Source organism: Lycium ferocissimum, chromosome 4, assembly GCF_029784015.1.
Source record: "Lycium ferocissimum isolate CSIRO_LF1 chromosome 4, AGI_CSIRO_Lferr_CH_V1, whole genome shotgun sequence".
Taxonomy (NCBI): domain Eukaryota; kingdom Viridiplantae; phylum Streptophyta; class Magnoliopsida; order Solanales; family Solanaceae; genus Lycium; species Lycium ferocissimum.
This window is the reverse complement of record NC_081345.1, coordinates 43,051,733-43,078,063: the sequence shown is the minus strand read 5'-3', so window position 1 is coordinate 43,078,063 and position 26,331 is coordinate 43,051,733. Positions and strand designations below refer to the sequence as shown.

Sequence of the window (26,331 nt, the reverse complement as noted above, 5' to 3'; positions counted from 1 at the left end):
CTATATTAAAAAGGCTAACATCAAGAAGTGAATAAGAATCGTAGACATGCTCGGATCTCATGAATGGAGTTACCCCAGGTTTCGTATCATATCATATCTTACTTTACATCTAAGACATGCCAAAAGAAAGAAAGGTTAGGCTTTACGTACCTCGTCGCTTCCTAAGCTAATCCGAACTTAAGTCTCGAGCTTCAAGATCTAAAACAACGTCATTAGCACAGAACATTAGCTATAGGTACTTAGGAATCTAATACTAAGCTAAGCACTTCGTTTACGTAAAGGTCGGGCGACATTTCCCCTATAAATTCAACAAACCCCGAGAATTGACTCGGCCGAATCATCAACAACAATACTGACCAACCATACTAATAACGTCGACAAGTAATTCAATACGTATTCTAATGTTAGTAATTCCTTTCTATATAATTCGACGACATTTCATTTACATTCAATTCAATACATCTGATCAAACGCACACCGATGATCACCCGTTCAAATACCATCCGTCGAGAACATTCAACAAGACTCGGAACACTTCAAACAATCCGCATAATATTCAAAACAGCCCAACCAACATTCAACACCACCCGAAACTGTTAGAACCCGTAATTTTGTGCATTGGAGCAATCTGGATTAATTATGATAAGTTGAGGACAAAATTATTTCGGGATACAAAGTCGGAATTCTTGACCTTCGATTTTATTTTGAGGTATAAGTTGTGCATGAATTTATTGGTATGGAACAATTAGGAAAATTTGGGACCAAAAGTGATAGAAATTGGAAGATGAAAATCATCCACAATTTCCATGGTTGTCGCCCCAAATGGTGTTCAATTTTATTGGGACAACACGTTAATGTGGGCGAGGACCTTGACCAAGTCTTGCTAACTTAAATAAAGATGACCACTTCATTTTTTTCACTTCATCCACACTTGAAAAAAAAAAAAAGTGAAGACTCCTCCATTAAGAGCTCGCGCCACAACCCAAAAAAATCCACCTCCGTTTCTTGTCCTTCAAAAATTAATTCCTTGGTGTAAACCCATTATTTTGAGGTTTTAAGTAGCGTGGACCAATCGTTGGAGCGATCAATCACTATTTCCTCATCTTTTGGAAACCCTAGGCTTGTGGAAGTTGAGAGAGAAAGGTAAGATTTGATCTTGTTTTTGTGTTATGAAGGTTATATTATTGTTGTAGTATGTTAAATTGGAGGAAAATCATGAAATATGAAATGTTGGAAGTGAGTTGTGTATGTGGAGCTTGAGCCGTGTAAATGGGTGTTGTTGTGTTATGATTGAAATTATGAATTAATGCCTAGTTAGTTGATTATGATCATTGTAAGGTGAAGAACGATTGAGAATTATCCATTTATGTATATGTGTAGTGTTGGTCGAAATGGGTCATATTATATGACAATGAACGAATGAATATCGCTAATGTTTTAATCGTCGTCGCTATGAATTTTATGTTGGAAATGAATGCTTATTGACTCAAATTGATGTTGTTAATGTTGCGGACTGTTTTAGGAGGTTATTTTATGTTTAAGGTAATTGGTATATTGATGAGATAGCATTGTTAGAATGTAAATTGTGGATACAAACCATGATTTAAAAATGAAGAAAACAATTAAAGGGGCTGCTCTCGGTTGGGACTGTTTTCGGCCAAAGTGGAAAAAAAAAAATTATTGGATCGTTGGGAATGTTATGTGAATTGTTTAGAATGTCTTTAAATATTGTTGGTAAAGAGTTGGGTTGGTAATTGAATGTATGATTTATATTGCGGTTTGAATGTAAGCCGTCGAAACGAATATTTTGCAAGGTTTTAAATAATGGAAAAGGAAGCTATTGTTGTTGTATTGTTTTCAGAGATTGGATGTTGATGTTGCTAGGTTGGTTATTGTGGTTGTTGTTGTTGATTTTGAGCGAGTTAAATTCTCGGGATGGCTTTAATTGCGGGGGGAAGGTCTTGCCGAATTTTCGTAGAATTTAGAGTTAGTTTGGAATAAATCGCTTAAGTGCCTATGTCTAATATTGGATATTCGTTGGCATATTTGTAGACCTTGGAGAGCCCGAGGCGTAGTTGGGATTGACTTTAGATTGTTTATCTTGGGGTGCGTACGAGGTATGTAAAGCAACCTTCCTTCTTTTGGCATGCCTTAGTTTTACATAGACTAGATTAGAGCCTTAAGGGAATTCCAAATTCGAAATCCTAGCAGGATATGAACCTTATATAATTCTTGGCACTCTTATGCATGACTTGATAAGAATATGAACCATTATGTCTTCGAAAAGAAAAGAATCGTTTTCCAAATGTTGTAATGATTATTCTGATTTCAAATATGACTATTGTACTTATCTTTTGGTATGTTTGCGAGATTTCGAAAGAGAACTTTTGACCATCGCTCCGATTACTATAAAATAGTTATTTTAACTACTTTATTGAGTTTGATAATACAGTTTGACACATAAGGACGATTTCAGAAGGTTGTAGCTTTGATGTACTAATCCCGATAAATCTGAAACTTGTTTCTGCACTTTCCGATGTTAGTAAATATGTTTGGTCATCGGATTTTTGAAAGGCAGCTTAATTATTTATTTGCTCATATGCATGTGATTTTGACACGAGATTATGATTTCTGAAGTTTGGCTTGATATGCTTTCGAGGGACATTCGGAGAAAATTTGAATTGACTATTTCCTTGGGTTGGAAATAATAGTACGCTTTAGTTATTCTATTGGGTTTGTAATAATGATTTGTATGCCGTTATATGATATTGCCGCTGGGTATTTGGCCGCGGTATGTTATGTTATGTTATGTATGTTATGTTACGTGATATAGCCGCTGGGTATTTGGCCGCGGTATGTCCTGTGATATTGCCGCTGGGTATTTGGCCGCGGTATGTTCTGCGATATTGCCGCTGGGTATTTGGCCGCGGTATGTTATGTGATATGATAGTGCTGCTGGATTTTGACCGCGGTATGTGGTGACACTGAGTTCTATGCATAGTTCGTTTTCTTGAGAAAAATATTATTAATAAGTAAACGTTTTGGTATTTTGGATATGTACTCACTTTCTGTATTTCCGCCCCGATTATGACTCAGATTTGATATATTGTATATTTCTACTTTGCATACTCAGTACATATTCCGTACTGACCCCCTTTCGTCGGGGGGCTGCGTTTCATGCCCGCAGGTACAGACGCACAGTTTGGTGATCCACCGATTTAGGACACCTTCTTCTGCTATTTGGAGTGCTCCTCTCATTCCGGAGCTTATATTTTTGGTATATATTCGTCTGTTGCATTGTATATATTTGGTCATGGGTACGGCGGGGCCCTGTCCCGTCATATGATTCTGTCTGTCTGTTTAGAGGTCTGTGGACATGGTTGTGGGTTGTGCCTACTTTTGTACGGTTGCGTTTGGATATGTTGTGTTTGGGCGATCCCATTCGCCGCGGCGGCCGGTCCGCATATGTATATATGTTGTGTTGGTGGCCCGGTGTGGCCTTGTTGGTATTTTCTGTGCGCAGGGTTATTTTGGATAGTCAGTAAAACAAAGGAAACTCTGCCGAAATTTTTCTGGAAATTATCTAACTTTGAAACACCGCCTTGTCGGCTTTTGTGATATTCTTGGATGCGTTTGATATAATTCGAGGTAGCGTCTGATAGGTGTGTATGGGTGCCCAATTAGGGCACCAGTCACGGCCTAAGGGGTTGGGTCGTGACAGAAACCTTCCAAATTCAATAAGAACAACAACAACACATTTCTTTCTTCCAAATTCATGAACTATACCAATAATCCACACGTTAACAACATCATTCTCATAAATTCAAGAAACTATATTAAAATCACATTAGCTTCTAAAACAGCCCACAACGATTACAACTTCAAGTTGAACCATCAAACCTTCATTTTCATCATAGAATCTACAACAACAACAACCAAGAATACTAAGTAAATTTAATTCATTCCTTCTACACAAAACGACCCACTCCACGGCTACAACACCAACACACATAATTTCATGAATTTCATCAATTTCTAAACCCAACAACACGCACAACCATCCATAATACATGAAAGAGGAGATTAAACCTTACCTTTTCCACTTAACCTCTCAACTTGGCTAGGGTTTGTAAATTGCAAAAATGAATGCTTGCTTGCTCCAATAACCACTCCACGTTATAGAGGACCTTCCAATTGGTAGAAAAGCTAGAAGATTTTTTTTTTTTTAATCAATTCTCACACCCTCAATTTCGGCTAGCCATGGCCGAAACTCTCTCTAAGTTTCTCCAAGGTTCTCAAGTTGAAAATGATGAATAACTATCTTGCTTGGTCATCACTTATCAATATATAGATATATACATAGCCCATACAAGGTGGGCACATGCCCCCCCTCATGGCTTGGCTCAATCAAATTTTGCCAAGCCATGGGTGGGTGCCCACATGACCACACGGCCACTTGGCCATTTTCATGAAATATTTTTTTCAACTTTTAGCCCCTAATTTTCCTCAATATTTCCATCCAATAAAATTATAAGCAACTTGTGCATTAACCAAAATCGGAGGTTAAAGTCTCTACCTCGTATTCCGAAATAGTCTTGTCCTTAACTTATCGCGGTTAGCTCGGAATATCCCAATGTACAAAATACGGGATATAACAGATTACACTTCAGGATGTGGAGGTCCTCTTTGGATTGCCGGTAGATGGACAGCCATTATACACTCGGTACGAGCCTCCTCCTGGTCGGACATGGGCGACAGAGTTGACTAGGCTCACCCACTTCGTACCTGATGCCGCGGCCCAGATATCGGGACAGAGTCAGGTTCAGCTTAGTGCACTCTGCACTTATTTGGAGGGTCTGGATCCAGTTGTGGACGGCACCCCGCGGGACGATGTTGATCGTCATGCCCGTTGTACCTGCTTATTATATTCGGGGGCATTTTGTTCCCTAACTCATCGGGTGCCTTTGTCAGTTTATGTTATTTGGTTTTCTTGGAGCATCTGGACCGCTTGGGAGACTATAGCTGGGGCGGTGCTGTTTTGGCGTATCTTTGCAGATGCCTGTGCCGAGCGTCCATTGGTGTTGTTAGAGATGTGTGTGGATTTTTTGCTCATCTCCAGGTAATATTTTAAGTGTGCGTTCTTTTAATGTAGACAAACCTCTTGAAACGACGACTTAAAAATCGTATTTTCTAATATCGCTTACAGTTATGGGCGTGGGAGAGGATGCTGCCTTTTCAGCCCGTACCTAGGCATCACCTCGAGATTGACATGCCTTATGCGAGGAGGTGGACAGTAGGTTTTGACCGGGATGTGGATATGCACCACAGTATTCTTCCATTCCGGGACCAGCTTGATCACATGACGGACGATGCGGTAAAACTATTTAACTTTACATTATTAATTTAATTAAACGTCTTTTCTACTTGGTGATCACTGATTTGTATTTATATGTTATGCAGCTATTTATATGGACGTCGTACGCTGCTATATTAGATGGTTTGCCGGCCTTTTGCAGGGCAGGTCAGGGGGTTTGGAGGTCGCGGTGTCCATTGATACACCTGGACATCGTAGAGGACCACATGCCCGAGCGTGTCTTACGACAGTTTGGGCATACACAGAGTATACCCCCTGACGTCCGTCATGAGCTCCGACACTACCAGCGGGACGATGATCCGCCGTCGATGATGATTTTCCTCGCTTTCATGGATGTCCGGCTCCACCGTCGGGAGAACGGGTTGAGCACTTTTAGCGGTGGTCGCCATTTGACTCCGTTGAGGATTCGACTGCTGGTATCGTCGGATCACACACCGGCAGGTTGATCGGCAACCCGGCTTGCGCCCCCTGGATGTAGGATACTCGGCACTCGCGGGGGCGGCGAGGCATTGGCAAGTTTATCGTATTTAGATTTATTTAATTGCATTAATTGTTACGTTTTAAAAAATAACTTTTTTTTTTTTTTTCGTTGAACACAAATGCGATTGGTGGCGGTCGTCACATCGTTTATGCATCTTGGGGTTAGAAAGCATATGCCTTAACACGGCTCGGCCTGCGAGGCTTGCGTCGGAGATGGTACGGATATCCGAAGATGGTATCCGGCAGGTAGGAGAGATTAGGCGCATAGAGGAGCCTGTTCCGGAGGCTGAGTATCAGGTAGCGCCAGGAGGAGGACCGGGTGGTCCTAGAGGAGGAGGCCGTGTTGGCAAAGGACGCTGTGCTGCCGGAGGACGCCGTGCGCGTAGAGGACGCCGTGCTGCTGCTAGAGGACCTGGTGGTGGAGGACACTATCCGGTAGATGAGGCGGACGAGGCCGATCCCATTCCGGAAGGCGTTCTCGGTCTAGTCCATCCGCGGCCGTTCCGGCCATGGCGGCTCGCTCGGGACTTACCTACGTTTACGCCGGCCGCTCTTACTTGCCGAGATACCGGGTCTTCATCACAAGAGCCGAATGCATACATGGAGGAGCGTGATAACGTTGATTGGGCGGCGTTATGCGGCTTCATTAGGCGATGAGCGGCCGTGAGGAATTTAGAGTGAGCCGGGATTCTTGACTTCGATGAGTTTTGATCCCGGTTAGTATTTAAAATACTTATTTGTTCATTTAAATTATTTATTTTAAATATATATGTTACTCATTATTTAGTAATATTTTATATTTTAGGATTCGGCACCAGCGGGTCCACCAGAGCCACCCACTCATGCGTTTTCTCAGCGGGATCGCCGAGCCGGCGGTGTCTTCCCGTGGATGTCGAGGCACAGGTAAGCTTTTTATTAAAATTTGTTTTATTCAATATAAGGTCAATATTTAATATACATATTTGATTATTTAAAGTACTTATTTTAAATATGTATGTTACTTATTATTTCATTTTTTTCATATTTTAGGATTCGGCGCCAGTGGGTCCACAAGAGCGACCCATTCAGGAGCATTCTCATTAGCCTGCCGAGGCAGAGGTGTCTTCTCATGAGACTATCGAGGCGCATGTAAGATTTTTACTTAAAATTAATTTTATTCAATATAACGTAAATATTTATTTAATTTTTATAACCTTTACTTGGACTTCGAACAGCACTCGTCCAGGAGACTACCTTATATTCACCACGGCACCCATCTCGGAAGCCTACGAGACCCATCTCGGGAGCCTACTCGGCGCGCCGTTGACACACGTGTTTGATTATTCAACAAACGTTAATGTATTCAATATAAATAAGAAATGGTACTAATATTTATATACTTTTCGAGGTTCATCGCCGGCGCTGCGGTGGCGACTCACGACGAGGAACGATGCGAGTTTCCGGACCCGAGTTGATGAGGTTTCGCAGGTGCTAGCGGATCGGACCTGAAGAAGCACGTATCAAGTCGAGGCACGCGGGCGGGGGGGAAGAGGAGATGATGGCGAGCTTGAAACGTATTATTAAAAGGAAAAAGGGTGATGGAGACGACGGCGAGGGCTGTGGGGATGGTATGAGCCTTAGGTCTAGGGATAGTCTCCGGCCCTCCGGCATACTACATGTGGGACCCATCCTCGATAGTGTATATACATTAGTGTTGTACAGTTTATCGTAAATATTATATATTTTTTGAATATTTATAAATATTATCTTAGTCTTTATTATTGTTTATAGTTTATGTCATCCAAATTGATAATAAAAAAACGTGACACATTCGAAATAAAGTTAAGCATTAATTTAAAAATAAACGAAACCCTAAAAGATAAATAACGTAAGGCCAATGACTACAAGTCTTCAAACAAAAAAGGACTTGACACTTTTCAACCACTAAAACGACAATCCAAAGTTTTGCGTATTCTTGATGTATTACCTATCTTATTAATTGTACAAATATAAGTAGGGTTCTATATAAAATATTGAAGTTGGAGTCTCAAAGCATGATTAATATAAGGCTAAACTACGTAAAAAGGAGTGAAAATATAATAAGAAATTTTATTTTGGAAAATGGTGGTGTCCTATAATCTAAATATTTTCTTTGCTTTATAGGTGAGAGAAAAATTCTTTTAAGCCTTGATGAAATACTACGCTAAAGCATATGAGCCGTTACGGTTAAGGCTTTAAGCTAAAGATTTTTCTTGCATTTAAAATACTTTTGTAATCTTTTTTTTTTGTTGGGGTATTTTGATTCAAAATGTTTTTTTAAGAGTCATTTTGGTTCCGGACTCAACTTTATATGGAAAAGGTTGTAAGTTACATGAATAAGGACAACGACTAGTCTCAAATGCGTATTATATAAAATTATAAGATTATACTCCGTAATATATTTTACTCTGAAAAGCTAAATAATCTTTAAGAAAGTATATGATGTTTAAGTGCTTGGGAGTAAAATATATTCGCAACCATTAAGTTTTCATATAGTTTTTTTTCCCTATTATTCCAAGTAACACGTAATTTAGGCATATTTCGTCCCTTTTTAACTTTTTTCACTCCTCGTGACTTGACATTTGTGGACAGCTGCATCTGATGGTAGAGGCAGAAAATGAACTTACTATCTCAAGTAACCATCTCAAGTTATATGAACAATAGTGTAAATTTTTTAAATAACTTGATATGACTCTATATAGGTCCGTTCTATTTATATAAGCGAGCGTTTTGCAGAGTTTGTGCAGCCAAGTATCACAAATTACAAAATTTGATAACCGACCGCACATCTCTTCCCTTTATTTAACACCTCTCTCCTTTCATCCACAATTATTAACCAAAAATCAGGGATCCTTAAAACTTAGAAACAGAGCATTGTAACTAATAGTGCTATAAACATAGCTCAGTGCCATGGGTTTCAAGCACGACCTGTTGGTGTACACAACATTAGAATGTGAAAGCTCTGAGGAAATGGCAGCTTCTATGCACAAAGCTAAACAAGAAGGAGCAGATCTCGTCGAGCTTTGCATTGACTCCTTGACTTTCTCTCACATTTTTGAAGTTGAACTCCTCCTCAAACAAAGAACTTTACCCTCCATCGTTTCTTTCAGGTACTAAGATTTACTCTTTTTTTCAAGTAGAGTTAGGATTTAGTGAAGTTGAGGTTAAATGCGATTTGTTCCAAACTGTTTGCATATGTGTGTGCGCGTAATTCGACCACGAGTTTTGCACAGTAGATCCACCTCTGCTTTCAACTCTTCTTATGCTTTTCTTAAATATTCAAACACTAGCTACTTGATAGCTCAAGCCGCCAAATAATGGAGCTGGTTTCTTCCAAATGATGGCCATGTTTTTCCAGCTTAACTTCACTTTGTGATGGTGGGTATTTTCTACTTTTACTCCTTCTGTTGTGCCATAAGTGTAAAGAAAGAATGTGATCAAGATTGTTCCAGAAATGGTAGGGGTGCGTTTTGGCTATTTTCAATTAGCTAAGAGGACATGATATGTGTGATTTTGTGAGGAGGAGAGTGTTAGTTGAATCTCCAACACACTTTCTTTTTGTTTGCTTCTCTCTGGATTTTCTTCTTTCTCCCCTACAAAATAGTGTGTTATCAGTTTGTATTTTTTAATTCTACACTGCACGTGAAGATGCAAAAGGAGCGTGAGGTGGGTAGGTGAAGCATATGTGATGACCAACCAAGATTTCCCTCCCATTTAACCAATTGATAACTTAAGGATGTTTCCATCAGTACGGTAATTCTTGTCTGATGTCTTAATGCCTAGAGAACTTGATTTTCTCCTTTTACTCAGAAGAGAGTCTATCACACTTCACATCATAAGAATTTTAAGGCATGACTTGTTATTATACAAAATATCTGCAATTAATAAAGGCAAAGCAATTCAAGATACGTGCTACATTAAATGACCTAAGTGAAAGTAGTTTCAAGATACTCCATTCGTTTCAATTCATATGGCGTACTTTGAATTTGTACGAAGTTTAAATTTTTGATTCTAAATATGATATTACTATCATTAAAGATAAAACGAGAAGATTCAACTTAATTATTTTCAAAATTAAAAAAGATTCCATTTCTATTAGACAAACTAATAAGAAAATAATGTCATTATTTTTCAAGCGGAAAATGTAGTAAGTGTAATGCAGGAAAAACCTTTGAGCCTGTTATATATTTTTTTTATTAAAATGTTTTCTGAGCAGCTACCGTTTACTTTGCATAATTGAATGGTTACCGCAGCCCTGCATAGGCCACGGCTGCTGAGTGAGTTACCATTTAAAACGTTGCAGCTTTGATTGTGACCATAGGGGGTCCACTATGACTGGCGCGTTTATTCATTCTCATGAATTTTGGAATTATTATTCATTTTAACTCTTTCCGTCGGTAACAGTTTGGGTTAGTTAATTTTTTTTTTTTTTTTTTTTACTGAAGTCATAATATATCCTTTTGCACTGACAAAGTCATCAACTTTTCCTCAATATTAGAAAATTCACCAAATTACTTTTTGAAATAAAAAAGCAGCCAGCTTTGTCTAATTATGTCAACTGTCACCAATTAGTGAACAACGCGCAAAAAAAAAGGGTGAAGCCAAATGGCCTAAAGCTTGAACCTTTGCGAAAAATGTTGCTGATTGGGAATTTGGGGTTTGTTATCTCAGGCCAAATTCGCCGAGAAATTCTTGCAAAGAAAACTGGAAGAAAACATGTTTGCAAGTTCTCAAATTAGCTGTTGAATTGGACGTTGAGTTTGTCGAAGTCGATCGCGAGGTCAGTCCATCTGGTTTTCTCAAAATACTCTGTAATTGATGTGGAAGCTAAATTTGTCATAATACAAGTTTGCTCTTTTATATATGTTTGCAAATTTCTAGGTTGGCAGCGATGAAGTCGTGGCTGAACTGATGAGCAAGAGATCAAATTGCAAGATAATTGCTTCCAGTCAAGTGAGTGGTGGAAATCCAACTAAAGAGAGACTTTGTAATTTGATCATAAACCTGCAGTCTACAGGGGCAGATATCATCAAACTTGTGATTGATGTAGCCTATATTACAGATGTTGCACCAGTTTTCCATATGCTTACACATTGTCAGGTACAACTCTTATCTTGCTTAAACAGTTAGTTTTTCCTTGCACCCGTGTAGCTATTATTCACCAATGGTATGCAGAAATAAATCCATGATTTAACTTTCATGGAATCAGCACTACTGAATTCGTTGCACTTTTGCAATTATGGGGTCAGAGAAAATCTTTTTTATAATTTTAGCTTCCTTGTGAGTTGTGACAATTTGTTGAAGTTCTAACGTGGGCACTTTTAAGCTATTTGCCTAATTGCAAGGTTTCTGTGCAGGTGCCTCTAATTGCTAGGGCAGCAGGGGATAGAGGTCTTATAAGCCAACTATTGGGTCCAAAATATGGTGCTTTCTTTGTTTGTGGATCTTTGGGAGGCAAATCCACCCCTGGCTTGCCACCGTTGACCAGCATTAAAGAGGTTTATAAACTGGAATATGTGAATCCAGAAACTAGAGTTTTTGGCGTGATATCAAATCCTGTTGGCCATAGCAAAGGCCCTCTTCTGCACAACCCTGCCTTTAGGCATACAGGATACAATGGAATATATGTGCCACTACTAGTTGATAATGTCAAGGAGTTTTTCCGGGTTTTCTCATGCAATGACTATGCTGGTTTCAGGTATGCTCCTTCCGTACAAGGAAAAGTTGTTTGGTTAAGGTTCCTTTAATTTTTGTACCACATACTGATGAATGAGTGCCAGATTCTATTAGGCATGTCTAAAGATTCCTGCTGATCAAGAAATAAACATATGCCTCATTCAGATAATTTCAACGCATGTTGTTCTGCATGAAGATTAAGTTATGCTTTATTTAGTACAAGATCTGTAGGAATATTAACAAACTTTACTGCTTAATATTAGGTATCAATATATTTGTTACATATGTTTCTTCTAGTTTAACTAATAAATGCCATTAATCTTTACTTATTTGAAAATTTCACTTGCATAAAACATTTGGGACCAGAAGTTATGTACCCTAGTAACCCTACTAAGTTTTGTTTTTCTAAAATTGTCTAAATGTAGAAAAGTATCTAATGTATAGTCTTCTTCCTTTTGATGGAACGTGTAGTGTTGGTCTCCCACATAAGGAAGCAGCAGTACGGTGCTGTGATGAAGTTGATCCACTTGCTAAGGTCTGATTAGTTTCAAAGAATGACCATGTCATGTTTGCTTCAATTCTTCTTTCTAATGAGTGCTTAAGTGTCAATCTATGCTCTTTTAAAATAATTTATATATTTTGCTTATTCTGCCTTTTCGCTTTCTCCTTTAAAATATCAAGCTGTTCAATTCCCCCGCCCCAAAAAAAAAAAAAAAAAAAAAAACACCAACCAGCTTAACACGGTTTATAAAGAAGCCTACTGTACATGGTATGGTAAACCAAGTAAATCTTGGGATTTCCAGTGTGTTGTGTAACTTGCCTTGTATTTTGGGGGGTTGAAGAACCAGAAAATGCACAATCTTTTTGGAATGTCCTTGCTGAAGCTAGCTCAGCTTCAGTTATTATATAATGGATACTTCTAAGCACAACTTTGTTTATGTATGTTTATAGAGGCGTGCATATATGATATACTCATAGGAAACAAAAGCCTACCTTCTTTATGTGCTTGAATCACCCTATCATATTACACACAATACTATCTGTTTTATTTTCCATAATGGGCTAATGAATAACTTTCTCGGACAGCTTTATCATGTTTTTTGTAGTAGTTTGCCATGGCTTTTTATACTGTTTTGAATAGTTTGTCCTTGTGCCGAGGGTCTACCGGAAACAACCTCTCTACCTCCCTAGATAGGGGTAAGTCTGTGTACACTCTACTCTCCCCAGACCCCACTTTGTGGGATTTCATGGGGTATGTTGTTGTTGGTGGGCTCATTAATAACTTAAGCCATAGTCCACTACGGTTCAATGCTGAAGGAAGCCTAAGTAGAGCTATTAATGTGTAGCAGCACCCACCAGAAAAAGAAAAAGATTGGGTTTCTCATGTATTCTCAACATGAATATTCTTTCTTATGTCATTGCAGTTCACACGACCTAGAATGCTATTATCCTTGCTTGGAAGAACATTTTGTCATATAGATTAGTTCTGTATTTTGAAAGTTTTTCTATGCAATAGCTTTTTGTTTAGCCATTCCAGAATATTTTGTGGCTAAATTATATTACAGTGTTTGTTGTCTTATTAGTAAAACTTTCTAACTGTATCATGCTCCGGAAATCAGTCTATAGGAGCTGTAAACACAATTATAAGGAGACCTTCTGACGGCAAGCTCATTGGTTACAACACAGATTGCGAGGCTTGTGTGACGGCAATTGAAGATGCACTTAGAGGTACTGATTATTCTTCGTTTGGAAGTTAAAAGGTTTGTAATACTGTTACTAGAAAAGGTACAAGTGAAAGCCTTAACAATATAGTTTAGTGGTCTATTCTGTAGTCACTTTTCAAGGCGAAAAAATCCAAAATCCAGATGATCTTCACATCTTCTTATCTTTTCCTTGAGACAATGCTGATTGTTAGGTGGGCCTGGTCCCTCCTCTCAATCCTCCTATCCCACCTGATAAAGCAGAATTTAGTGTGGTCTGCAGGAGAAGGTGGAGAGTGGAGTTAGTCTTGCTTAGTTACTGGCTTCAATTGGATTACATATTTGATAGTGACAATACTACAGTTACTGTTTTCAATATTTTAGTCCTTTCCCCCTCCTTGGTCTGTCTGTACCCCTCCCGTAAGAAAAGGTAGAAACTTCTTGGGAAACCATTTCAAGCACTTCTGAATCCAATTACATAAAGAGTTTCAAATTTTGTGTGTAAACAGAGAGAAAAAAGACCAATGGCCATGCATCAAATGTTTCTCCAATTGCTGGAAAATTGTTTGTATTAGTTGGAGCAGGTGGTGCAGGGCGAGCTATTGCCTTTGGTGCCAAAAGCAGAGGGGCAAGGGTTGTAATATTCAACCGCAAATACGGTAATACCTCCTATCTCCCTATGGATTATGGATATGTCATCTTTTGCTCTTTATTCATTTATGTCTCCTTTCACTTATTGCAATTTTTTCTTTCAAAAGAGAGAGCAAAATCGCTGGCTGCAGCAGTATCTGGTGAAGCCCTGCCATATGAACGTCTAAACGATTTCTGCCCTGAGAAGGGAATGATTCTTGCAAATGCTTCTGCTGTGGGAATGCAGCCAAAGACTGATCAAACTCCTATATCCAAGGTTGTCTTTCTTGCGGAGTCTTCAACAAAAGAAACATGTTCTCTGTTTGAATGAGAAAATACAAACATTCTGAACTTTTCCACAACTCTGCTGTTGTTTCAGGAGGCCTTGAGATCATACGAGCTAGTATTCGATGCAGTTTACACGCCTAGAAATACACGGTTATTGCAGGAGGCTACAGAGGTTGGAGCTACAGTGGTGAGTGGGGTTGAGATGTTTGTCAGGCAGGCACTTGGGCAGTTCAAATTGTTCACCAATGGATTAGGTAGCTATTCTCTCTTCCCTATACTTTATTTACAGTATATTCAAAGAACCTTCGGTCTGCTTGCCCCTATGTCTTGAAGCAACACGCTGTTACGAAGCATAGGTTTCATTCGTTAACTCTTTCAACTTCTGTTTTTGCAGCACCAGTAGACTTTATGCGGAGGATTGTATATGAACAATTTTGATTCTTTTAGAAGAAAGGTACTGTTTTTTTTTTTTTCCTGAAATCAGGCAGTACTAGGCCCAGGATCATGTTTGCCAGCTCAATAGAAGATGTTTCTGAAATTCTTCTTGTTCATATGGATGCTCCCTCAGCTTCCAAATGCAAATTGATTAACATGAGAAAGAAGGATACATCAAATACCATGAGATTGGTTTTCTTTTTCTTCCTCAAAATCAGATTGTATGTTCGATTACATATTGTAAATAATTTTTTATTGTAATAATAGGAAGTTAATGTCTGGAAAGTTGCGTTTATCCTGGAAAGGTGGTTTATACATACAGTTCCCTTTGTGCACCCTGATGTTATGCATTTGAAAAGTGATTCTAGAAAGAATCAAGTTGCATATTAAATATAAATTTGTACGGAACGTTATTGTACTAGATGGGATAAGTTTAAACTTTTAAACGAGGTGAAACCACCATCTACCACCAGATTTTGGCCACTAATAAACTTGGCATCTTCACTAGCCAAGAAAAGAGCAGCATTGGCTACATCAATGGGCTCACAATATGCTCCTTTGAGCTCACTAGCACCGTGTAAAATTTTAGTAAGATTCTCAGGTTCCAGCCCTGGGAAGTAGTCTTTCATCTCGTCCAACGAAAAGGCTGTTGGAATGGCAAATGGAGATATGCAATTGATTCTTATTCCATTCTTGCACAGCTCCCCTGTAATGGACCTCACAATTCCTATTACGCATGATTTGGTCGTTGAATAAGTAGGCTGTGCTAGTCCTCCCATCACACCGGTCACGCTGCCCGTGCACAAAATGCAACCACTTCCCCGTGGGATCATCACCCGAGCAGCGTGCTTGATCCCCGCCACTACGCCTCGGATATTGATGGCCATGACTTGGTCGAATCGCGCAAGGTCAAGGTCCACTACGCTCAGCGGAGTTCGGCATGCTATCCCTGCATAATCATTCACGAATTCAGATTTAAGGTAGCAAGTGTACTTCTTAATAACGCATGTATAAAAATTCAAAAGAAACTATTCTAATTTATATGTGTAGGCAATATAAATAATGTCTACACTATCAGTGTGACTTTACTCGTCATAGCAAATTATTTACCGTATTTTCAAGTTAAATTAGAAATCTATTTATTGCAGTATGCTAATAGCGTAAACAATGAGTTGATTTCTCAGAAGGTCACTCAACTATCCTGATTGTAACACAAAAGTCAGTTAACTTTGGTTTGTAACTGAAAAGTCGCTCAACTTTTATCTTTGTAACACAAAAGTCACTCAATTTTGTTTTGTAACTGAAAAGTCGCTTAACTTTCATCTTTGTAACACAAAAATCATTCAACTCATTTTAGTCAACTTTTACTGACGTGGCATTATTTTTAAAGGCAAATCTTATTTAATATAAACTCACCCATTTTTACCATTTAGTGACCCACCCTACTAACCTGATCCCCTATCTAATAAATTTAGTGTAGGACTTGATGAAGATGTCTGAGAACTGATCAGTAGTGTAAATTTTGTGGAGCAAAGGATTAATATAGTAATTTTGAACAAAATCACTACTTCCTGGCTCCTGCATTAACTAAGTGAATTGAAAGGTTGATTATCGATGTGGCATTTACTTTCCCTGCAATCACTTCCAACTTCTTAAGGTATTCTTTGTAAAATTCAAGCTGCTTGCTCAAGGAATTGTATTCTGAGTACCTCCTAGATGAAAAGAAAAACAAAGGTACAACTAGATTCGGTTGATTTACGTAATATTTTGTGAATAGTATGTATAAATATCCTTGAAGAACTGTTTACTTGCAAATAGCTTAAACGGTGAAAGAGAGTCATAGTAATCAGATGAAGACAAAATTTTAAGGCCTGAATAGGGAGGAGAATCCAGCCACGTTACCAGTAAAAAACTACTAGTAAAATTTTAGTCCTTAGTGTTTTGTTATAACAATTTGGATAGCAGGTCCGTTTAGTGGGGCGGATCACCAAATGGTAAAAATTGGTGAGTATAATTAAATAAGGATTTAACTTTTAAAAAAATGTCACGTCAGCAAAAGTTGACTAAAATGAGTTGGGTGATTTTTGTGTCATAAGTGACTTTTTAGTTACAAAATAAAGTTAAGTGAATTTTTGTGTTACAATGACATTAGTTGAGTGACTTTTAAGTTATAAAATAAAGTTAAGTAACTTTTGCGTTACAATGAGGATAGTTGAGTGACTTTCTGAGAAATCAACTCCGTAAACAATTCATTCTTGGAACAGTAAAACTCTTTAACTTTACGTGCATATTAGATTATTTTTTACCTGCATTGTTGTACATTATGTCGAGTTGTCCATGTTTGGAAACGGCAAAATCCACAACATCGGAAATGTCAGATTCTTTTGTGACGTCGCATGGCACAAACGTGGCGTTTAGTCCGAGCTCACTTGCCGTTTCTTGGCCGAGCCGCCTTTGTATATCAGCTATTATCACCTTGGCACCATGGCTGATGAATTTAGCGGCGGTTTCTTTTCCTATGCCACTTGCAGCACCTGTGATCACTGCTACCTTCCCTTCTAGTTTCCTGGACTTACGTAATTAAGATAAAAATATATATTAATTAATTATAACTCAATTATAAGAGTTCATGTCAAGACGTAATCATGTATTAATCATTGAGTTGATTAGTGCTGGTAAGTTTCTGTCAGAGTGTCAGTCATTTATCCTTTCTTCGCTTAGACATATTAATGTAATCATGATGAAAACATCTGTCATCTCCCTAAAAATTGACTTCCAGAATGTATACTTTTACGTATTTACTTACAATTTACATACACTAGCGCAAGCTAAACCTTTAGCAAGAAAAGCAAAAAGGGACCACACTAGAAACGTCTATTGAGGAATCAATATCATCCACGTTCATAGTGATCATAAATTGTACATTCCCCGTGAAGGACTAGTGGCCGGGAGTTACAATTTGAACCACAACATCATGAATTCAAAAATTTAATAGCCTCTAGGCTACTGTTGTCTAATTGGATCTTGGTCAGTTTTGTTGAGCATATGTGCGAGAGTATATATTTAGTACAAAAATATTTACACTATCAGATCATTCTAAAGTAATTAATTATAAGTAAATTTCTTGGTTACCGTTAATTGATACTTCGAAGAAATAGTAACTACGCTATTATCACTGGTTAAATTTCATAAATAAATCTTTAAATTATTAGTATATAAGGAGTAACTTAAAATCCTATATGAAAATATATTTTAAAAAAACTCATACAGTATTTATGAGGGATAACGGAATCATGTCAAGTTTTATCTACTAGAATATGGTTTCAAGTGTCTCCTCGCCTTTAATTTATAGCATCATAGTTGCAGAGAATCTATATGGTAAAGTCACAATAAGTTTTGCAGTCACACGTGCATAAAGTAATAAAGTTAAATTTGTCTTTTCATCCCTTATAGCAGAAAATAGAGATGCAAAACCTAGCTAGTCGTTTGTTTTCTGTATGATCTCTATCTGAAGCTTGCTAATTAACTAAATTAAAACAAAACACTCGCATGTAATCCTCTCCGTTGAATAAAAAGTCTATTACGTATGGATTTCTGCTTCACATTAACTTAACTCATTGTTTACTTTACGCCCAACATTAACTTAATTAAGTCATTGTTTAGTTACATCCTGCGTGCTTACTATTAGAGAGAGAGCAATTAGCACACCTTTCTGAGTGGGTAGAAAACTTGTTATTGGAGGTTTGACGAAGCAATGATCTAGAAATGGAGATGATCCTGCAGTGGAGTTAAAAATATAGTAGAGTAACAAAATGTAAAAGTTATTCACAAGAAAAAGAACATAAATTGGAAATAAAAACAGAAATTAGTACGTCATCAATTCATGAATATATCTACAGCTTATAGCTAGCTGTCTTTGATATACTACAAAACTTGACCACTTGAACAAATATAATGGCCCCATTTTGTAGAAAACAGAAGAAATTAAGAAAATATAATAATAAACTGATGATGAATAGGTTGACTAAATTATTCGAATGGCAGATCTATATGTATCTTTAGTAAATTCTATTTAGCAAGCTTAGTTGAATGAAGATGTTATTCCTATTAATTTCCTAGCTAGTGCTGCAATAAATGAAAAAGAAGTACACGAGAGAATCGTGAGGCTTACCTTGATCTTATCCTCAGCATCTTCTCTTTCTCTTCTCCTTCGTCTTCACAGAGATGAGAGAAGTAGTAATAAGACTGAATTATAATTAGTTCAAGAAGTCAACAATACACAGAGGGTACTCATCGCTTAATATACGGCAGAATCAATGCCTTTGTAATTACTATGATGGGTCTCTCTCTAATACTAGGCACACAGGGTAATACTGTCATTTGGCTTGAGTTATTTTTAAGATGAATTGATGGTATAAATTTTAGAAGATGAGCTCATAATTTGCAAGAAGAATTTACTGCCAACTACGTGGTGTCCAAAAACGATTAAAAAAATGGACATTACTAAATCAATTCCAAAAAATAGCTCGTGGGGGCTAGGATTGCTCAAGTCCATATAAAGATGCAAATAATTTTCATCCTTCAACCAATGCGGGACACCTAACACATACACCCTCCTCTCATGCCTAGGTATGCCATCTGGATGAACAATATAACACTAGGGTCAATATTGGAAGAATATTAAGTAAATAAAAATATGCCCCTGATAAGTAAACATTTTAATTAGATGAGATAGTCACGCATTTCAACTTGGTATCGATGCAACAAAGATCGATCCTAAGTTCGATTTTCACGCACTTGGCACATGAAAGTAATCGTTCGTGCCTGCCCGCACATGTAAATAAAAATGTGTTCCTCTAATAATTTATTAAATTTTCAAATAAAATGGTCACATACTTCACCAAATATTAAAATTTACTATAGAAGTGGACTCCGTATAACAGTCCCTCGAGAAATTAAATTCACTCCAAAATATTGGAACTCTCTGTTAAGTCGAACAAAGCAGTATGAGAGCATAGATGTGGACCGTTGTAAGAAGATATGGTCTTAATTTCCAATTAGGTTAATCCATTTATTACATGACATTAAAAGAGAGGTCCAATAGCATTTTAGATTTATATACCAGTTAATTAAAAGTTACCTACATTGTCATCATTGCAGCTAAAGGAATCTTGAAATCTTCAATGTGTGGACAAACTCACTTGACGTAGTGTCTTAAACCATAGATGTGCATCTTTTTCCTCTATTAGGAGCTGCGCAAGTTGTTTTTGGTGAAAACGACGTGCCAACTGTGCTCCTTTGCTTTCTAGCTATACATTATTTTATTTTTATTTTTGTTTTCTGAGTTTTGAAAACTAATATAAGTGCGTACGTATTATCTCTAAGTCGGCGTTTGGCATAGAAATCAAAAACTTTTTTTACCTTTTTTTGGAATTTTAGAATTGGAGTTGTGTTTGGTCATAATTTTTGCAAATAGATTTTTTTGTTGAAATGTACTTGTTTTGATTGTGAAAAACTTGAAAAATAAGTTTTTCTTGTTTTTCAAATTCCATTTGGAATTTTCATGGCCAAACACTAATTTTTGAAAAAGTGAAAAAAAAAAATTCCGAAAAAAGGTGAATAATTCAAATCATTAATTTACCAGAAATTTACTAAAACTGGTAATTTGCTACAACCAGTCATTTAATAAAATCAGTTTCTGTTTTATAAAATCAGAAAACGTTAAAGACAGAAATTAGATGAAACAGAAAATTTTCGAGCCCACAAGTTTCTTGTGTGTCCTTAAGAAACCTAATCCCCTCACAGTTGCCAAGGTTAATGGATTAATTTCTCCCAAGATAGAGCGGAAAACTATTCTGCAATAGCAGCAATGCAAATTGCAGAACTTCGGGGAACTCAAAGAGCGACAGCGAAATCAAACTAGATACTTACGTTTTTGCTTTGGAAAAATATGCAGAATGCATAAGAGAGAGAGGAGTATAAAACTCAAATTTTCAGTCGTCAAAAACTGAAGCAAAACCTCAAAATTTATAGCCATATGTTTTGTTCTGAACAGATGCAGAAGTGCATGTTCGTTAAAGTGTTGTGTCTATTCAGTGGTTATTACCGTTGGGAATAAAAGTAACAATTCCGCGAATTTTATTTAATTAAAATTACACTAAAAATTATTAAGGGAAAATAAATAATAGAATTTTAGAAATAAATTTGGTCCAAAAAGATTATCAATCAATCAGATCATTTGATCAAATCCAAAGCTGAGCGGCGACGACGACGCGAGGGAAGTCCCTCTTCTCAACTCTTTAAAAGTCGGAAGAGGTGATTCTATATATAAAGACGCGAAGTCTTTGCACCAATGGGGAATAGTGCGATTTCTGCAAATGAAATTTATTTAAATTTAATTTGCCTCCATTTTATTCCCGTCATTTTCCAATTCACACAGTACGTACTTATTCCCATCATTTTATTCTCATCTTTAAAGCCCAACAGTACTTACTTAAGCTCCATTACAACCAAACGATAAAATTGAAGTTTCAGCCAGTCATGCAAGGATAGTGAGAAATATAATGCTGAAAACTATTTGACCAAACAAATCAAGTATTTCCATCAAATATATTTGTCAACTTGGTTGAGGCATCTTGATGTGATAATTCGATTTTCGATAGGAACCTCAGATCAAAAGCTGATCATGCCGCTTAGCTTGTACTACTCAAAGGTGTGAATCATCCGAATAAAGAATCTAACATACATTTTGATGTCAACCATATGAATCGAACTTGTTCATAGTTTAATGTTCTCAAAACGGGGTACCATAAATTAGAATACCCTTTCATCAAAAAAGATAACGCATTCAAGCTCCATTCCCGTTGTTTAAGGCCAACTACTTACCCTGGTAGCTAGAGAATTGATTTGATGCTAGCTAGTAGTAATATTCTTGTTCTTTAATCGACCAAGATACATAAGCGGATCTAGGATTTTAATATTATATAGGTTTGGATTTGAAATATTACTACATGTCATCTAGATTTATTGGATTTGAATTCTCTATGTATACTACTCTATATGATTACTTATCTAGTGATTTTTTCCGCACACACATACAAGTAGTATATTTTAAAGCATGAATTGAAATGATGCCATGACATGTGATTTCTATAGTTATTTCTACTACACCCTCAAAATAATTACATTAGGCCAACAAGTTTTAGGGCAAACAGAAGTAATATATTTCTTGTCAAAATATCCAGTGCTTCAGTTGTATCAAGTATCAATTGAAAGCATAGCTGTTTACTCAATGGGAGTAAGTATGATTTATGAAATTGCTTGTTAATGGATTTGAAGTATTGAATATCAGAATATTTACATACACTAATGCCAATGAGGGCGTTTGGTCTAGTGGTATGATTCTCGCTTTGGGTGCGAGAGGTCCCGAGTTCGATTCTCGGAACGCCCCTCAATTTCTTTTGATCTATTTTCCATACACTTGTAAATGTTTTTTCCTGGTTCCGTACCCTACATTTGATAGACATTGAATTATACAGCGTTTGTCTGAAAATTTCATGGCTATTATAGTGAGGTGTTGTTATGCATGTATACTGACATTCGATATTTAAATCTCATTTAGCTATTCTAAACAAAAATACGCAAACAATTAATTTTTTGTACTTTTTATGTTATAAACAAAAACAATATACTTATAAATTTTAAAATCTCAATTGATTTTCATATCTCATAAACTAAAAATTGAAAAGACTAATAACTTACTACTAAATCCATAACTAGTTATACCACACAAATAAAGAATTAAAATCTATGGAACATGTACATTTTAAATTAATTGAGAATTTAAATATTTCAAGTTTGACGTAAGAACTTTACAATTGTATGTTGTTTCGTAAATTCTAGTCTCTTAGTGATAATATAACGCTTAAACTGACGAAGAATTTTGTCCAAACTTTCAACAAAAGGAAATTTAATAGCTGTCCTTTGAAGGTTGTTTAAGTGCTTAACAAGTTGGACTTCTTATCTCCAAGATTAAAGTTGACTAAGAGCTTAACATAAATATTTTTGTTGTCACATAATATATTTCTTACAAAATATTATTACACGCTATTTGAGTATGGTTGTTATAGAGAGGTAATTTTGCAAAGAGCGTACCAATATAATGAATGTCATTGTTGTTATACGTAGAATGTAGTTATAGAGAAGTAACATATAACATGAAAAATCGGTTCTGGAGAAAATCAGGCCGTTATAGTGAAATGTTTGTTATAGCGAATGACAATTATAGAGAGATTTGACTATAGTTTTACATTCTTTCTTGCTTTTTAATTTGAAAGTAATGGAATAAAGGCATACAAAATTGTCGAGTGTAATGGTACGGTTGTTGTTATTTTATAAAATTTATACCGTATCAATTTTTCGGTTATTTCATTTTGTAGAACCAAAATTAGATTTTTCGAAATCGTCCCATTATGTCGGTATCAGTATGGTTCGGTTAAGTTTCGATTTTTTTTTTTAAAACAACATCATGTTATAGTCACTAGTAAAAGTTAAGACACAATATTATACATACTTCTATAGGACTTTGACAAAAACTCTCTAGATATTTTTACTGATTAAAAGGTGATGAATCAAGAAAACATGAAATATGACAAGAATGGAGATTGATCCCACTATTTTACGGTAGTGTAAAATAATGTTAAGCAAAAACAAAAAAATAAAAATCTAGATTGCACGAGGCGGAAAAATCAATCAAGATGAGACTCAAGAACTGAGACTACTAAGATTAAGTATCCAATAAGAGGATTTAAAATCATACGAGAGGAAAGATATCTAATACTTTGTAGCTTTCTATCCAAGATTGTTGGAATACCTCGTAGCTTACTAGTTACTACTCTTGATGCTAGAACTAATTTAATTTCAAAAGGAATAATATAATAGGTTTCAGAGTTGGAACTTTAGGGGTGTGTTCGGTATGGAGGAAAATGTTTTCCAAGGGAAAAGTCTTCTCGGAAAATATGTTCTTGAAAAAGAAGTGAATTTCTACTTATTTTCTCAAGGTTTGTTCCCAGTACGAAAAATAAGTAAATTTCTTACTTATTTTCTTCTTATCATGTTCATTTGGTTCAATAGAAAATATTTTCAGAAAATACCCACCCAAATCCCACAACTCCACTCCAACCCCACCACAATACGCATACCAACCCCCCACGCCCTACCCCCACCCCCAATTTTTTTTTATGAAGTTTTTAATTTTTTTGATAATTTTTTGAACCACCACATCCCCCCCCCCGCACGTGGACCCATACCACAACCACCCACCCCCAATTTTTTTTTTATTTGAAGTTTTAATTTTTCGGATTTTCTAAACCACAACATCCCCCCCCTCCCCCCACTGGACCCATACCACACCAACTATGTATATATATATATATATATATATATATATATATATATATAAATTTTCTTTTTCGGATTTTCTAAACCACCACATTCCCCCCTCGCGTGGACACCCCCCACCCAAAAAAAATAATTCTTAAAAAAAGTTTTAAAAGTTACTTTTTCCGGATTTTTACACCACCCACCCCCTCCAATAACCACGCAAACTTTCAATTTTTATAATTTTTTTAATAAAGGTAAAATTAAATAGGAAGTAAAAAATTCGGGGGCGGGGGGGGAGGATGGGGGGTGCGCGCGGGGGTGGGTGTAGAGAATCAAAAAAAGAAAACTTTAAAAAAAAAAAAAAAGGTAGGGGTGGGGTGCGGGGTGGGAGGGGGAGGCATGTGGTGGTGTAGAAACACAAAAGAATTTTTTTTTTTTTAAATAGGGGGGTGGGGTACAAGGTGAGGGTAGGGTGCGGTATGGGCGGAGTGGTGCATGGGTTGTGGGAGTGGTTGGGGGGTGGGGTGGTACATGGTTGCGGAAGTGGTTGGGGTTTGGTAGTTGGGGGTGGGTGTGGGAGTGGGTGGGGTGTGGTGCAAAAAAAACTCAAAAAAAAAAAAAAAAAATTCAAAACTTTTTTTTCAAAACAAAATTAATTTTTTTTAGGGGATTGGGTGTAACACCCCAAAATTTTCTTTGAAGAAAAAAATTTTTTTTTTTTTTTAAGTTATGTTTCGGGTGATCTGACTTCGGGAGGTCGTAACCCCATCCGAATTTAGGAATTTGGGAAAACGCATAAAATGAAAGTTGTAGATAATTGAAATACCTTTCCAACCATATATTATGGGCTTATAGGTGATATCGGATAAAGAGTTATGGACATTTTAATGCGAAAGGTCAAGTTGGACACAGAAATTCGGCCCAACCCGATTTCAAGTCGGGTCGAGCCCATTTCCTTGATATTTAAGTGATATTTAAGCCCCTCTTCTTCATTTTCAGATCAACTAATATCCAGAACCTCCTAGAGAAGAGAGAGAGAGAGAGAGAGAGAGAGAAAAAAACCAAGATTTGATCAAAATCTGAGCTCCGAATCTCAAAGCTCGTGAAGAGGAAAGTGTAGTACGAGTTGTCATCGTCATCTTAAGCTAAATATTGACCTTGGGGAAGGATACTTTCGTGGTTGAGCTACTGCTAAGGTATGTATGAGATTTATTTTATGTTATTAAAGTGTTTATTTGGAGTTTTAACGGATTAGAACGGAGAAAATAGCATTATAAACTCGTTTGTTGCCTTATTGCAATTTATGGATTGGGGGTTGTTTTGTTGGATTTAGATGGGTGGAATTAATGGAGTGATGACGTATAATAACAGTTGATGTTGTTATTGATGTTGTTGATAAGTTGTTGTTCTTGAATTTGGGAGAATAAAGTGTATGAAAATATTGTATACAAACCCGTTTTTGGATTGGGACTGCTGTTAGTGTTTTTAGCATAACTCCTTGTATACAGCTCCGTTTTGAGTGATTCAAGATGTTCTAGAAAGCTATTTCGTAGACCTAAAACTTTCATCAAGGCTTTAAAACCCAGTTTTGCCTTTAGCTACTCGAAAGGGGGACGAAGTGCAGGGGAGGTGCTGTCAGATTTCTGTTTTGAACATTCTACATGGACTGCTGTTAGTATTTTGAGCATATCTTTTTGTACAAAATTGCTGTAGGGGTGATTCGAAATTGTGTGAGACCCTAAGACATATATCTACAACTTTCATTGAGGACACAAAGTCCAGTTTTTCCATCTACCCCTTCGAAACTGAGCAACAATACAAGATAGTAGCGCTGTCCAGAATTTCGTTTTGATAGTTTGGGCTGATTTTCGTTGATTTCGTGTTTAGTTGTGATGTGCTGGGACTTTTGAACTTAAGTAGATATTTGATTGTGTATTTAAGGTATATATGCTCTTGTACAAGCTAAGAGGAATTATTTGACGAAGTGGACTTTGGTTGGTCTATGGCGTAGATGATTTGAACTCCTCGAGTTGTGGTAGAACTTGTTGTGTGGTAAATACCCACTTTTAGCATCCCCTTAGGAGGATACCACTTACGTAACAAAAGATAATTTTACACTTACCCGTTTAGAAGGAACTTATGCCAAAGGATATTCACAATTATAGTTGGTAGCGGAAATGGCCCCCGCGGAAAAAAAATTTGGAAGTACGGCATTTTTTTTTCTTTTTTATTTATTTGTGCGCTCCGAAAAATTTTAGGTAAAATACAATATCAGAGTACCATTTTAATATAGTAATTCCCTCCTCAAGTTGTCGACACGTTTAAGAACTTCGCATTGAACTTTTATTT

The 26,331-nt window shown here is 36.9% G+C and overlaps 2 protein-coding genes, 1 long non-coding RNA gene and 1 other non-coding gene across 4 annotated transcripts; 3 read left to right on the top strand and 1 right to left on the bottom strand.

The window, feature by feature from the left end:
• Positions 1-4,759: 4,759 nt before the first annotated feature.
• Positions 4,760-5,664, top strand: LOC132054748 (uncharacterized). Its single transcript, XR_009414359.1, has 3 exons — positions 4,760-5,119; positions 5,207-5,374; positions 5,461-5,664. It is a non-coding gene; the product is annotated as an uncharacterized LOC132054748 (long non-coding RNA).
• A 2,938-nt stretch (positions 5,665-8,602) lies between these two features.
• On the top strand, positions 8,603-14,940 carry LOC132053109 (bifunctional 3-dehydroquinate dehydratase/shikimate dehydrogenase, chloroplastic-like). Its single transcript, XM_059444954.1, has 10 exons — positions 8,603-8,982; positions 10,544-10,652; positions 10,754-10,972; positions 11,230-11,570; positions 12,020-12,083; positions 13,168-13,276; positions 13,758-13,907; positions 14,007-14,155; positions 14,258-14,420; positions 14,561-14,940. The coding sequence occupies exons 1-10, from the start codon at positions 8,783-8,785 to the stop codon at positions 14,602-14,604; spliced, it is 1,548 nt and encodes a 515-aa protein (XP_059300937.1). The 5' UTR covers positions 8,603-8,782; the 3' UTR covers positions 14,605-14,940.
• A 4-nt stretch (positions 14,941-14,944) lies between these two features.
• LOC132053110 (short-chain dehydrogenase reductase 3c-like) lies at positions 14,945-18,925 on the bottom strand. Its single transcript, XM_059444955.1, has 4 exons — positions 18,773-18,925; positions 18,310-18,378; positions 16,908-17,167; positions 14,945-15,550 (listed from the first exon to the last, which is right to left on the bottom strand). Exons 1-4 carry the CDS (start codon positions 18,790-18,792, stop codon positions 15,012-15,014), a joined length of 888 nt encoding a protein of 295 aa, XP_059300938.1. The 5' UTR covers positions 18,793-18,925; the 3' UTR covers positions 14,945-15,011.
• A 3,054-nt stretch (positions 18,926-21,979) lies between these two features.
• On the top strand, positions 21,980-22,051 carry TRNAP-UGG (transfer RNA proline (anticodon UGG)). The gene has a single exon. It is a non-coding gene; the product is annotated as a tRNA-Pro (tRNA).
• The last annotated feature ends 4,280 nt before the right edge of the window (positions 22,052-26,331 follow it).

Bases quoted from the DNA above. Each gene is read 5' to 3' on its own strand.
- LOC132053109 (XM_059444954.1), top strand. From the start codon at position 8,783: ATGGGTTTCAAGCACGACCTGTTGGTGTACACAACATTAGAATGTGAA. The intron at 10,973-11,229 runs GTACAACTCTTA...GTTTCTGTGCAG, and splicing joins ATATGCTTACACATTGTCAG to GTGCCTCTAATTGCTAGGGC. The intron at 11,571-12,019 runs GTATGCTCCTTC...TGGAACGTGTAG, and splicing joins AATGACTATGCTGGTTTCAG to TGTTGGTCTCCCACATAAGG.
- LOC132053110 (XM_059444955.1), bottom strand. From the start codon at position 18,792: ATGCTGAGGATAAGATCAAG. The intron at 17,168-18,309 runs GTGTGCTAATTG...ACGTAAGTCCAG, and splicing joins TTTTCTACCCACTCAGAAAG to GAAACTAGAAGGGAAGGTAG. The intron at 15,551-16,907 runs GTAAAAAATAAT...ATGATTATGCAG, and splicing joins CATAATGTACAACAATGCAG to GGATAGCATGCCGAACTCCG.